The 15,373-nt window shown below is 35.5% G+C and overlaps 1 protein-coding gene across 1 annotated transcript in view; it reads left to right on the forward strand.

Annotated features, from left to right (window-relative positions):
- LOC113433240 (calpain-2 catalytic subunit) overlaps window positions 1–15,373 on the forward strand; it is a 40,682-nt gene that overhangs the window by 21,909 nt on the left and 3,400 nt on the right. The window contains exons 8-17 of the mRNA XM_026695692.2: window positions 4,809–4,883; window positions 5,359–5,519; window positions 6,066–6,235; window positions 7,439–7,450; window positions 8,045–8,256; window positions 9,941–9,977; window positions 10,528–10,593; window positions 10,771–10,828; window positions 12,730–12,794; window positions 14,873–14,941. Of these exons, the coding sequence (XP_026551477.1) occupies window positions 4,809–4,883; window positions 5,359–5,519; window positions 6,066–6,235; window positions 7,439–7,450; window positions 8,045–8,256; window positions 9,941–9,977; window positions 10,528–10,593; window positions 10,771–10,828; window positions 12,730–12,794; window positions 14,873–14,941 (925 nt within the window). The remainder of the gene's footprint in view (window positions 1–4,808; window positions 4,884–5,358; window positions 5,520–6,065; window positions 6,236–7,438; window positions 7,451–8,044; window positions 8,257–9,940; window positions 9,978–10,527; window positions 10,594–10,770; window positions 10,829–12,729; window positions 12,795–14,872; window positions 14,942–15,373) is intronic.

Consider the following 15,373-nt stretch of genomic DNA (forward strand, 5'->3'; position numbering starts at 1 on the left):
TTTAATGAAGAGTAAAACGGAAACATATCAAAATTTCTTTAATTGGTTGAAGTTTGCAGAGAGAAAAACTAAAAGGAAACTAGTAACTCTTGTAACTGATAATGGTACGGAATTTATAAATAATAAATTCCAAAATAGACTGAAGATGGCAGGTGTAGAACATAAAAGGTCTGCACCATATAGGCCACAACATAATTCCTTTATAGAAAGGCGAGGCCAAACAATGCAGGCAATGGCTCGTACTATGTTGTCGGATTCAGGATTACCTGAGAATTTGTGGGGAGAAGCAACAATGTGTGGTAATCATATATTGAATAATGTTGTTAACTCAACAACAGGTGAATTACCATTCACACGGTGGCATGGTAGAAAACCTGACCTAAGTTATATGCACACATTTGGTGCACCAGCATGGGTGCATATTCCCACACAACTGAGACATAAGGGATAGCATAGGGCTAAACGATTATATTTTGTAGGTTACGAATCTAACCATAGATCTTACAGGTTCTGGGAAGAGGGCACAACTAAAATTTATTGTAGTGCTAGTGCTCAATTCCTGGAACATGTGGGATGGCACAAATTGGAACACGATTCGAATGGGAGTGTAATCATAGAAACCTACAAGGGCCTGAGCCACCATACTAGTGATGATAAAAGTCCAATTGAAGAGAAAGTAAAGGAAGTGAAAATAGAACCAATTAAAGAAGAAATAAGTGAAGAAGAAATAGATGACCAGGAACAGGTGATAGATAAGAGTCCACCTGTGAGTCCTGTTCTACCTAGAAGGTCAACACGAGTGAGTAGACCACCTGATAGGTATCAGGCAAGTGTGTGCCAGATTAGCAAAATTCCAACCACTGTGGAAGAATTGAAATTGTATCCTGCAAAGGATCAGGAGAACTGGCATACAGCAATTCAAAAGGAACTGAATTCATTAAAACAGATGGGAGTCTATGAGAATGCTAGATTACCTCCAGGTGAAAAGTCCATTGGCTGTAAATGGATATTTAAATTAAAAACAGGTACAAATGGGACTGTTACCCATAAGGCTAGGTTGGTAGCTCAAGGATTTAATCAAACTGCATGTGATTATGATGAAGTGTTTGCACCAAGTCTAAAAGCAACAACCTTGAGAGTAGCTTTAGTGTGGGCAGCTAAGAAAAACTATATCATAAATCATTTAGATGTAGAAACTGCCTATCTGCATGCACCATTGCAGCACACTATATACCTAAAGAAACCTGTAGGGATTAAGGATGATAAAACTAATAATGACTGTTGGAAACTTAAAAAGAGTCTCTATGGATTAAAACAATCTGGTTACGAATGGAACCAATATATTGTTAAGGAGTTAAACAATATAGGGTTTAAAGCAGGTTTAGCTGATCCATGTTTATTTAGAAGAGAGAAAAATGGAATAGTGTCATTATTATTGTTGTTTACAGATGATATTGCATTAATTACAAAAACTAATAATGAAGCAACTGAAATAATATCATTATTAGGTAAGAGGATAAAATTAAAGCAATTAGGAGAGATAAAACAGTATCTCGGATTGACAATTAATAAAACCAATAGTGGCTATAAGATATCTCAAGAGGATAAGATTTATCAATTACTAAAAACATATAAGATGGAACTTTGTAAACCAGCAAAAACTCCAATGAGTCAGGAATTTTGCCGGACTGATGCTCAGAGTTCAAAATTCGATAAGACTATCTATCAGTCGCTAATTGGTAGTCTATCATACATTAGTAATTGGTCAAGGCCAGATATTGCCTATAGCATTAATCAATTGGCTCGATTCAACACTGAACCCAATGAACGACACTGGCAAGCGGCAAAACATATCTTAAGATATCTTAAAAGGACAATGCACTATGCATTGTATTTGGAGCCAAAAGATGATTTGATTTTAAGTGCATATGCTGATGCAAGTTTTGCAACAGATATAAACACTAAGAAATCAACTTCAGGAATGGCTATACTATTAGGAAAAGCATTAATTGGTTGGAGGTCAATTAGACAGCAACACATAAGTATGTCCACAATGGAAGCAGAATTTTCATGTCTATCTTTATTATGTACTGATTTAATTCTGTATAAACAGTTGTTGTTGGATATGGGATTAACTGTTAATGATTCCATTGTTGTGTATGAGGACAATCAAGCAGCCATACAGATGGCTACAAATATTGCTGTAAAAACGAGATCTAAGCATACAGATCTTAGATATCTGAATGTAAGACAATCTGTAAAGGATGGTTTAATAAGATTGGAGTATTGTATGACTGAGCAAAATATTGCTGATCAATTCACAAAGGCCCAAGGTGCAGTGAAACACAAAGAGAGTTGTGATGACTATGGGTTAAGATTGTAAATAGCTATATATATTATTATATTACCCAAAAGGGGAGAATGTTAGGTATAACATTGGTCACCTAACTAGTTTGGGTAAGATAATATATATATAAGCTATGATTCTTAGTTTAAAGTGTGTGTTACTTTAAATGCAAAGCATGTATTTTGGGTGTGGTGTAAAAACACCATAAGAGGGAGCAAGAGAGGCTGATGAGATGCTGACGAGAAGCTGACGATTCCCTGACGCTTTGCTGGCAATTACTGGAGTTGCAGAAGGAAGAGAGGAGTTTCTGAGTTTGTTGCATATCTCTCTACTGCGAAGAGATAAATTACCGGACTGTTATTTTGTAAGTGTACTGACCTCTCATTTTGGACATTGGAATTTGCAAATGAATACTCCCTGGACGGACTGAACTAAGTGTATGATATATGGACTGTTTTGACTATGCTTTAACTCTTGCTGGAATAAAACTACTTTAATTGGCACTGTGTCTGCTTTACTGAGTGTAAGCTACACAACACTTATCTCACATATTTTGCCTGCCTGCCTGACTGCCCTGCAGATCTTGCTAGGGTGTATCCCTATCAGCCTGCTGTCTGAATTTTGATCACATGACCATGGGGAGACTGCAATGGTTATAAAATGGTCATAAGTTACTGTTTTTAGTAACGTTGTAACTTTGAACAGTCACTAAATGAACTGTTGTAAATCGAAGACTACCTGTATTGTGCAAAATGTGAATATTAAACTTTCTGAAGAGAGACAATGGCAAGACATCCCTTTGTCTTAGATGTCAAATAGGAGACACCTAGATGAGTTGAGTAAACTGGTCTTTACTAGATGTACTGTCTACAGTTCACTAGACTGAGGGAAACAGTATTCTTTAATAAATCCCTAGGTTGTTTTTACAGAAATAACCTCTGTCAGGTCAGTTTTCAAGCATGGTGTTTTTTCCATTTTCAGATTAATGTTATTCACTTTAAATAATCAGTTGAAATCTCAAGGCAAGATTGCCAAATAGAAGGACATCCCATCTAACTTTTCCATTGTGGACAAATTACTCTCTTACTGACTCAAAAACATTATTAAACAAAAGTTAAAAACTTTAATTTAACTTTTATTTTTAGCTTTTCTTGTTAGTGTTCCAAGATGGCCCTATGATAGCTTCCTATTTCTATTTCCCTATGTAGCTAAGGTTTTTTTTTCAAGCCATTGACATGTAATTTAAAATTCTCGTTTTCAGAAAAGTGGGTGAATTAAATGCTTCCTGTTCTCCTTTGGACAATATGCACCTTTTTTACTGCTAAATACACATCTTTTCTATAGCTTCCTTTTCTGTTTTATTTCTAAGCCTTTTATGTATTAGCTATTATATATAGCTTTTGTATTTTTCCAGATTGTGAATAATATACTTCTAGAACTGTACTACAGACATGTGCATTTTACTGCATGCATAATATTTCAGGTTTATTTGCACATGTCTTGTTACTGATCTCTAAGATTAATTTAACAAGTCAATTTTAGTTATATCTTTCAAAACAAAACAAAAAATATATAATGACCATTATGATCATCCAAAATTGTTCCTCTGATAAACCTAACTGGGCATATGTGGAGCTAATATGTCCTGAAAACCCAGTCAGCTGTTACTGAGAGCAATCTTTAAGTAAAGTATCCCTGAGTTATTTTGCATGAAATTAATCTCCCTCATCACCAATATCATCCAAAAATAGAAAGGTCTGGAAAATTCCTTTCTCTAATGATTTAATTTTTCATCCTCCTCTGACTGCATTGAGGACTGAAAAATATTAGATAAGTCTGTCTGTGGTGGCTTTTCTAAAGATAATAAAATAAGCACCATTGCTTCTTGTAAAAATGGCTGTTGTCTGAGGTATCCCTGGCCCAGGTCAACAACAACTCGCTGCAGTGAACTTGCCACAGCCAACTTGCCATGGCCAACTTGCTGCAGCCAACTCATCGTGGCCTACTCACTGTGGCCAACTTGCTTTAGGACAAGACCTACACTAATATCGAAGAAATAATCAAATAGAATCATTAAAGAAAGGATGCCAAAGGAGGGACAAAATAAAATGTGAATGACAAACATTAAAATAATTTTTAAATTATTTTAAAGAATTAAATTGTATTGTTGAATTGTCCCACAGTAGGTTGTCCTACAATGAGTTGAACATAGTGAGTTGTCCTGCAGTGAATTGGCCATGGTGAATTGGCCAGGACAAGTTGACACTCCACTCTGGCTACCTCTCACAGGTTGAAAGGGGTGAATATGTACCTTGGGGTAGAAACAGACTGTTCCAGCAAATGCAAACATTATGAGATTGGATTTTCTTGAGCCAAGTTGTTGAGGCCCTCCAAGATAATACCATCACTATCCATAATTCTGAGTCTAAAACTTCAAATAATGTTGGTTTCCTATATTTAGGTGTCCAAACTGGAATGGTATTGATCCAAAAGTGAGAGAGAGATTGACCCAACAGCAGGAAGATGGAGAATTTTGGTATGGCTGGTGACTTCCTGGGAATTGGGAAAGAAGGACAGTATATAATCTGTAATGCTTAAATTAGTTGTCATATTGCTAAATTTCATCAAACTGTAACAAGTATATATTAGACAGATGGAAATAAGCATATTAAGTTCTGGTCCATATCGCTATTTAGGGACCATAAAGGATCAGAATATATAGAAGAAATTTTGTGAAAGAAATACTACTAAACAGTAGTTTAGTTTTCCTCAATCTTTGGCCCTCTTGATAACTTTGGATTTCAGCTCTTAGAATTTGCAGTCAATGTGAATTAAAAGTAATATGAGAATCGAAATCTGACATATCCTGAGTCATGACGCTGTGACAAGTTAACTTGTCAAGGAGGCTTCTGTCACAGTGACCAATTATTGTTGAAGCTGCTATAGCAGAAGGGAAAAAGCTTGTCTGAAATGCCTTTTCTAAGTATGATATTTATGGCATTATTCCACAGGATGTCATTTAGTGATTTCTTGAGGCATTACTCTCGTCTTGAGATCTGTAATTTGACTCCAGACACTCTGGCCACTGACAAGTATAAAAAATGGAAGTTGAACTTGATGGATGGAAACTGGAGAAAAGGTTCCACGGCTGGTGGATGCCGAAATTATCCTGGTAAGTCATTTTTCAGCCTCTGCTTGCCTTCATATCCATATCTGTTCTGTAGTATCTTCCTAATAATCCATGAAGAATAGAATTGCCCACAGGTAATCTTTGACTTACAAGTGGTTGCCTAACTATTGTTTGAAATCATGACAGGCCCAGAATGAGTGCAATAAATCCCTCCCTAATTGTGAGTAGTTCTAATGTGATATCACATATGGGCACAGGTTGCTGAGATTGTTTTGTAAAAAAAGAAAACAAGTGCTGGGATTTACAGGAATTAGTGTATAATTACTTCTATTCAATCAGTCAATATTTATTTATAATCCACTACTAAACATGACTTCCATTTACAACTTCCATTGTAATTTAATGGTTTAAAAGAAGATACCACATCCCTGATTTGGGAGAAAATCATTCTAAAGCTTGCTTGTAGGTATACTTTTATAAACACTCTTAAAATGGGCACACCAATCTAAAATATGTAGAACTGCATCTTTCCAAGCCACAATTTCTTATGAAAATCAGTATAGCCTGGGCCTCCTTTCTTTTATTCAGATACATTTTGGATGAACCCACAATATTTGATTAAACTTGAGGAAGAAGATGAGGATCCAGATGACCCAGAAAGAGGTTGTACCTTCTTGGTTGGTTTGATTCAGAAACACCGTCGGAAGCAGAGGAAGATGGGAGAGGATATGCACACGATTGGCTTTGCAATCTATGAGGCAGGCTTTCTTTTTCTTTTTTCCTGTTAAACCAAATCTTGAAATAAAGATAATGGATCACTTCTTTCTAACTACAGAACTGACACATTCAGGAATATTTTATAAATGAATTGCAACAATAAAGATATGAAAGATACATGTAATCCTCACAAGTGAATTAAATGGCACCTCTTTTTTTTTTAACCATAAATGTTCATTAAACATGAAATGATGATTTATACAAGGGTGGAGAATCTTTTCTATTCTGAGAGCCAGATTGCTACTTGGGAAATCTCACAGGAGCTAACACAAATGAGATTAGGTGGGTTACTTTTTCTCTGAAACCTCATCTTGGGCCAGTTCCTTTCATTGAGCAGAGTATGGCTTAACTATGTCTGGCTTTTTCTGCTGATGGGGAGAATTATGGAGAGGAGGAAGAAGAAAATAGAGTGGAGTAATAAATCAAGGGTTGGAGGCTTGCATGCATGTGAGATACAGAGTAACAGAGATCTGGGAAACAGAAAGGGGAAAAATCTTATATGAGTTTGGACATTCTAGAATTTGGGATGAATCCATCTTTTCTTAGACTCAATCTTTTATATTTTTGCCTGTGTAAAATCAATGCATGTTATGCTTCATTAGATATTTTGGACTTACATCTCTCACAGTCATTTTTTATTTATTTTCTTCATTTTATTCTTTGCAATCAATCATAACTCTGCTTTTTATGATAGTATTTTTCAAAATTCCAAATGCATTTGTGGGCTCAAAGGATTTAGGGATCCCTATAGAATAGAACCCAGTAAGAAATAAATAAACTGTTCTAGTAAAATTTGAGTTTGAATTCCTTTCTTTATTCAAACTGTATGCCTCCAGATCAGTAAATAGACCAGTTTATTGTTATTTAGTAAAAAAAGACCTCACAACCAATAAAAATGTCTATGTTGAGTATAATTACAATCAAAATTGTAATCAGTATTAGACAATAAAAATACAACAGTTCAGTTGAAATTTAGAAATGGCGAGAAGTAATTAGTCACCAAATGCTGTGTGGAAGAGTTCTATCTGAAGTAACTTTTAGAGATTGAGAGCTATCTTAATTCTACAAGGAGGCTATTGCATAAGGTTAGAGAAGTGGCTAAGAAGCTATTTCCTGGGAAGGATCATTGTTCAGTATTATTAATAAAAAGTGTATGATTTGTTTTTCTTTTTGCTTTTCCACAGGTGCCTGAACAGGTATGTGATATATATTTTTTTTGTCAAACAGAAAAATTTACAAATATTTGCAGATATTTTTAACTAAACATTGTACTAAAAGGGGGATCCTTCAGTGTTCAAGCTATGGAATTGAATGTACTGTTTTAATTAAAAAATTGTTCTTCATAATCTTTTGTAAACAATTATCCATAACAGAAATTCAAACTGGACAAATGCCTATTGTTTGGGGGGGGGTGTTGTTGAGGCTTTTCATTTTTGAAAACCTGTGCATTGTTTTGAAAAGCTATCTGTGGTTAAAGTAAGAAGCAGGCATTTAAAACACTAGTTTTGCTTTGTAATGCACTTGTGGGAGTCTCTGTAAATTTACTGCCATCGCAATTTTTCCCACAGACAGAGCCATGGAGACTGCTATCTTGGCTTTTGAATTTTTATAGATGTAGATATTCTGGAGAACCTTCCTGTCACGCAAATTAACAGAACGTAGCTTTCATGCTACAGTAGCTTCATCTTCTGATGTGCTAATGTTACATTGCTCTACTAACACAGTCATCTGAATAGGAATCTGGTGGTTTAAGAATAATAATTTCTGTTTTGTCCTTTCCTTTCATGAAGTCATCTGCCCAAAAGAAGGTCCATCTGAACAAAAACTACTTTCTCACAAACCGAGCAAGGGAACGATCCAACACATTCATCAATCTTCGGGAGGTGTTAAATCGATTTAAGCTTCCCCCAGGAGAGTATATTATTGTGCCATCCACCTTTGAACCCAACAAGAGTGGGGACTTCTGCCTTAGGGTTTTCTCCGAAAAAAAAGCTGACTCACAGTACGTCATACTAATCTGTCTTTTATATCAGTGGAATCCATGAATATGAAAATACTGAGAAATAAGAGAACAGAGCAGACGTATTGAAAGCCATAGCTGAAGGTCTATAGGGGAAGCTAAAAGGAAAGATAACTATTCTTGAGGCCAGTGTCAGAAATGAACCATAGCCGTAAAGCTAACAATGAGCCTATATTTAACTTTACTTCCATAGGGCTCAGACTTTTTATAATTTCTTACGTTATCTTGTTTTTATATTGGTTGTGAATCGGAGACTAGGGGAATATCACCAGAGATCTCGAATGTAAAACTGATGAAGATTGCTGATAACGATGAGAAAAACAAAGTAAAAAAAAATGAATCAAGATCCACTATATCTTTGAAGTGAAATAACCCCTCTGCCTTTCTTCTCATTGAAATATATATATTTTTAAATGCTAAGCATTATTTTGTCCTTCCCCTTCATGAAAATCCCTGAATGAGTAAGAATGATATCACAAGTAGTAAAATATCATAAAATTAATTAAAGGCCTGTTAAGAGACAAAGAAATTAATCCACAAGCAACATCAGGTACAGCTATGTTCAATATAACAGACATTGAATACTCAATAATGCCTAGATATAAAAACAGGTGCCAAAATGCCAATGAAATGGGCACTTGATGCATTTCTGGAAGGAAGGTATTTCAAAATTAGAAAACATACCATCTTCTGCTGTCGTTTGATTATTTCTTTCATAACTAGAAATGTTGGACTTCCTTTTCTATTTTTAATAATATTTTCTATTTACTTGAAGCCTGGATCCCCATCAATGTTCACAATGCTCTTTGTTTTGCCAAATTTTATTTAACGTTATATTTTACATACATTTCCATATTTTAGTATGTTTTATTTTTTTAGCTTCAAAAGTATAGAAGCTACCATTCTTGAGAAAAAAATATTAGCATTGAGTTTGATCTGTATTCCAATGTTATTGGTCTAACAGAGATCCTAGAAGTAGTCAAATATGACATGGCGATAATTCAGTGATGCATTTTCTCAGGTCCACTTGCTCTGAAAAAGGCAAAAGTAATAGAAAGCATCCTGGGAAGCCAAGGAGGAGATGGGAAGGTGGTCAGTCTCACTAGTTCAACTTTTGGGACTTGGCATCCAACATTTGAGGGCACCTCTGGAGTATACTCTAGCCTTTTGAAGTAGACCAAGCCAAAAAACAGAGTCCATAAATTTGACTGGGTACAACATAGAGTCTTGAAGGCCTGACCGTTACACTGAACTTTTTTCTAGTGCTTTCTCTGTTCTCCAGGTTTAAGAGATGCTTTTGTTTTTGTAATCATTTCTGAACACTAGATTCTGTAACGTCTTCTGTATACAAATGCTTGTGTCCATGTTATGTGTGGCTACACATAACATGGCTGTGCATAAGAATATTCATCCATTCGTTTCTTTCTCTATTTTGTCATCTTATTTTTTTTAGTTGTTTTAGGATTTTTCTGTGTGATTGTTTAGATAACCAAAAATGTCAGTGTTACAAGTATGTGCCTTTTCTGTGGATAGTTTTCAAAATACTTTTCCACAGATGGCTTGGTGCATTCATAGCTTCATCCTGCCCCAGTTGTGTTCCTCTTCCTATCTGAAAGTGAATCATAATCTTTTTTGTGTTAACTTATCTAACTATGTTTATTTGTAGAGTTGTTGATGATGAAATTGAGGCCAATATTGAAGAGGTATGTTAGCTAATATGAATACTTGTTTTAACTGTAGTCAAGCTGCATAAGCCAGGATTCCCAGTTAGTCATACTGGCTGGGAATTCTGAAAGTTGTCTTACATCTCTTGTCTTGTCGACTTATATCTCAGTATATTTGGCATATCAGTATATCAGATGGGATGGGCAGCTTTGTGAACATTTTGTGTTCAAATTTGTTGTACCTCTAAACATTGGTCAAACTGCAGAAACACTTGCTTCTGATAGATGTTGATGGATTCAGAAAAACATTTGATTCATGGGGAAGAAGACCAAAAACACTCCACATTAGTCTCTGGCTTATAAAAGCTAATTCTGCAGTATTACACTGTGAAAGATTACTTATAAAACTTTCAACTTTCAAGAGGACATAGAAACCGCAATGTTAAAGGACAGGCATGCTCAGAGGCAAAATGAAAGATGTGCTAAATACATTTAGGGCACATTTTCTTCTTTATGAAATAGCAACTTCAATAAGCAGAAGCTTTTAAAATTTTCTTTCACTTTCCTTGGCAATTCTTTTCTCTCCTAGAAAGAACTTACTGAAGAAGAAATTGAACCCAATTTTAAGAAATTATTTAAACAATTAGCTGGAGAGGTAAGTAAATGAATGTTCCATTGGGAAAAATACACAGTTGTCTGGGCCATCTGGCTGAAGTAAGATTCTAAAATACCACTGCAGAATACAGCTTGATAAAAAAATAATTTAATTCATTTCAGAAACAATATTTAACTCACGTGTTCTTAATGCTATCTTTATCTCACCCTTTTCCAGGATGCTGAGATCTCAGCCTTTGAACTATGTAATATTCTGAAAAAAATCTTAGCAAAACGTAAGTAGTTTCTTCTTCCCTTCCTTGCTTTATTTTTTTCTGCCTGAGTGTTCTCCACAGAGTCTATGCTGTAATTCTTATTAACCCCTGTATTGGACTGAAACCCCAGAATTTGTTGGGGGGTGTGTGAATAAGCTGGAGAAAAATTAGTTTGTAAACATGCTGTTAGTGATCATGAACGGGTTCACAAGGTCAGAAACATTTTCTCCTTAGATACTTAAGAGCAAAGGAGATCCAGAGCATCCCAAAATGTGAACTGTGGGACTGATTAGATAATCCAATTCCTATGCCCTTGGATCAATTCTGTGAGAGGAAAAAAGGAGTCAATTATGAAGACATTTAATCTTCATAGGAAGCCAGCTAAATAAATTGGACAGGCTATGCATGGTTTTCCCAGTAATAATGTATGGCTGTGAGAGCTGGGCCATAAGGAAGGCTAAGTGCTGAATAATTGAAGCTTTCAAATTGTGGTGTTGAAGAGGACTCTTGAGAGTCCTTGGACTGCAAGGAGATCAAATCAGTCAATTTTAAGGAAATCAACCCTGACTGTTCTCTGGAAGGACAGTTACTGAAGCTGAAGCTCAAATACTTTGGCCACCAAATGAGAAGAGAGGACTCATTGGAAAAGACCCTGATGTTGGGAAATATTGAAGACAAAAAAAGAATGGGACTGCAGAGGATGAAATAGTTAGATAGTATCATCAACACAGTGGGCATGAATTTGGACAGACTCATGGAGAAAATGGAGGATGGGGGGCCTGGCATGCTATGCTCCATGGGGTCACTAAAAGTTGGGCATAACTTGGCTACTGAACAACAATGCCCCGTTGGTTCCTTCTGGATATACAAACTCAACATTTATTTGAAGCACTAAAGCATATCCAAAGTTCTGTATGTCCATGGGATTTGATTCAATAAATCAAAGCATTTCTTTTTCCCTTTGATTTTAATACTGGATGATTGTCAGACTTCCTGCTATTTGAGCCTCATATGTCTAATTGTCCTTTGTACAGCTTCACACAGAAGTAATTATAGCTGCGCCTGCCCTTTTTGCTGAGTATTTGACTTTTTTGGCTCATAGTTATAAGACATGAAAATCAGAAATGAGACTTCTTAGGTTTATCATATCTAAAAAGCAAACATCTGGATAATCATTAAATACAAGAGTAGAGTGCAAGATACTTTTTGCTGCCATCTTATCATTGTCCTCCCCGCCACCAGCCCAGATAATAGTAGACTTTAGAATTTCTCAGTCATGTTACTGATTATGAAGTACTCCTTAGAAGGAGATCATCTGACATTTTATGGTTGTTAGGCAAAAGCTTTTTTTCAGGCATTTTAAGTGATATTGTTAAAACATTCCTTCTCTTGGTGTGGCAACTTCATTAATTTTTTTCTTTGCTATTAATTGAATTGTTTACTCATATATTAAAAACCACCTTTCTGAGACCAAAGCCTTCAGTGGTAATGATACAAATATTAAAACGCTCCAGTAATAAAATATTGTAAGAAAAGATAAAATAATTCATTAAAGTTATAGCCTCATTAAAATGTAATTTAGCCAGTTTGAAAACAAAACATCACATGTAGACAAAAGCAATACAGTTAATAAAGTACAGCCATTAAACTTTATGAAAGAAAATCTTTTAAAATTTGCAAACAAAGGAGATGATTTGGGGCTTGAAAAAGCCTTATTTTTAATGGCTGTTAATTTATTAGTGCAATAAAAGACCAATAGAACCTGCCGTGTGGGTAAGGGAGGGAAGTTATCAGTGCTTAAAATTAGCTTTTAAAAAATGAAATAGAACTAGATGAATAGAATAATTGCAGGAGTAGCAAAAAAATTTAAAGGCTTAGGAAAATATTTCTATGTGTAACAAATGTGCTGTTTTTCTTTGCAGGTCAAGATATTAAATCCGACGGTTTTAGTATTGAAACTTGCAAAATCATGGTTGATCTATTAGATGTATCCTTCAGTGTATGCTGTACATTTTCTGTTTAAGATTCTAGTAGGGAAAAGTGGGGGCAGCAGAATTAAGGGTGGTCATTAAAGCACTTTGCTGAAGATGAACCTGGTAAGAGAATGGTCAACAGTTTATAGTGCGCCTTTTGAGTGTTTCAGTTAAGGAAATCCTTACAGAAGTTAAATTCTTCTGTATTTAATAGAAGTATGCTATATCTCATCTCTTGGGTAAATGGATGAGAACATGCTGATGAATGATGGGATTCAAAATTTTTTATTACCGGTTCTGTGGGCATGGCTTGGTGGGCGTGGCAGGAGAAGGATACTGCAAAATTTCCATTCCTTCCCCACCCCACTAACCTGTTTTCCAGCTCCCTTCTCCTGTGCAGGGCAACAAAAGAAGACCCAGCCGATCAGCTGGGACTCGGGAGGCAGAGAATAGATGGGGGCAGGGACGGTCAGAGGTGGCATTTGCCAGTTCTCCGAACTACACAAAATTTCCGCTACCGATTCTCCAGAACTGTTCAGAAACGGCTGAATACCACCTTTGGTGCCGATCATAGTTGCTTTATTTTACCAAATAGGGTCTGTCTGAAGAAGGCATACGCAGTAGCAGGATGTTCCATGTTTAATTGTCAAGATTCAGTTCAGTTTATGGCAGGATATAAATATAATAAGTATTTAAATTGAAGGGTGACATATCTATAGTTAGCATGTACATTTAAAAAAAACATTTGGTAGCAAGGCTGGAAGGGGATCTTAGGCTAAGAGCTTGGGGACTCACTTGCCAAACAAACAAAATAATAGTATTAAGCTATATGGAACAGGCATATGATCTTCATTCATTCTTTGTATGTTCATAAACAAAGAAGGCTGTAATTAGTTACTATACCTCTGCCTTTATTCACATGTGCAAACAATATTTTTGCCTATACCACATATAAAAGCTTAAATCATGCAAATTCTACCTAGGCTAAAAAGTGTATCACTAGATGGCAGTAACGAAATACAGAAATAGATGCCACCATCTATTAGTAGTCTGGACTTTTGAAGCCCAAATTTGGCATATCTAATAAAATCAAAGTTCTTTCTGGAATTCCATTATACTGTTCTCCCACACACCCCATCCTGCGGTTTTTAAGTCGTACAATTTTACCTCAGCTACCCAAAAACCTTTGATAACTCCACTTGCTTCATGACGTATTTGGAACATCTTCCCGAAACTAATGTATAAGCCTTCTTAACAACCAGGCTTATTTATTTATGCAGGATTTGGCTGTCCTTGTTGGAAATTCTTGAATTTGCAGTCTCAACAAATCTGGAAGTATCAAGTTAGGAAAAGCTGACTTAATTTTTCTTTTCTGAGTATAAATTCATACAAATTCTTTTTCTTGCATTTTTACCATATTATAATTGTCTTTTCTCCTCCCTGTTCTTCTACAATATGAAATGTTAGATTAATGCTCCTTGGAGAAGGATTTTTTAAATCATTGACATTTTGTAACATTATGAATATACATAGTGTTGGGTAAACATGCAGTGAAACAATAATATAAGACAACTAGATCATTTGCAACCTCCCACAGTTATATGATTGTAATTTACAATTTGTTGCAGGTTTCTGGCATTAACTTCCAGTTTCTGGTTAAAAAAAAAAGCCTATTGGGGAAAATGAATTTTCATAATGACTGTTGTAAAAAATAGTTCAAATCTTGATGCAAAAATACAATACAAAATTAAAAAATGCCAATGTACAAATACAAAAAGCACCCTAACTTATCCTTATCCACTTTGTACCGTCCACTCCTATCTCCTCCAAAGTTGCCCAACCCCTCAAATATAGAAAGTACCAAAAAGGTTACATAAAAAGAACAGGTGTCTATCCCATGTACAAGAATAGGTTTTTTTTCTACAAAACTAGCAAGAGTTTTGTAGAAGGTAGCAAAGGAACCTTGGAAGAACTAAGATTCTGCTCTGTAGATTGATGTGGGAGAAATATAGCCAAAGAAAGCTCCTACAGTGAGAGAAATTTGGATATATTTTTTTTCTGTTTAAATTGGAAATTTCTTTAACCAAAGCAGGCTGATGGAAGTGGTAAACTAGGGCTGAAAGAATTCCACATACTTTGGACAAAGATTCAGAAATACCAGGTAAAAGTGGACCTTTAAATAAATTAATATGGGTAATTTTGATTGCTTAAGATCTACTCTTGCAACTTAGACTGTGTAGCTTGGATGGGTTTCCTGGTACCAATAGTGTCATTGATATCAAGCAAGGTGCATTGTTGCTTTGAGACATGAAACTTAAGAAGCCTTGGCTTTTATAGGAGAAAGTGCAACTTGTTCATTTGTTCTTGTGTGCTGGGGAATTCTGGGAGTTGAAGTTCACACATCTTCAAACTGCCAGGGTTGAGAAATACTGACTTATTCCATCAAACTTATAAGGCCCAAGATTAATTCTCCAGAAGAAAAAGAATACTTATTTTAATTTTATCAAGAGAAGAAATGTGCATGAATAATGAAGAAATAAAAAGAACTGTCTGTATATGATTCTTTTCCATTAGATAATGCAGTATATTGAAT

The sequence above is a fragment of the Pseudonaja textilis genome, chromosome 1 (assembly GCF_049901715.1).
Source record: "Pseudonaja textilis isolate UNSWEBS1 chromosome 1, rPseTex1.2, whole genome shotgun sequence".
NCBI classification, from domain to species: domain Eukaryota; kingdom Metazoa; phylum Chordata; class Lepidosauria; order Squamata; family Elapidae; genus Pseudonaja; species Pseudonaja textilis.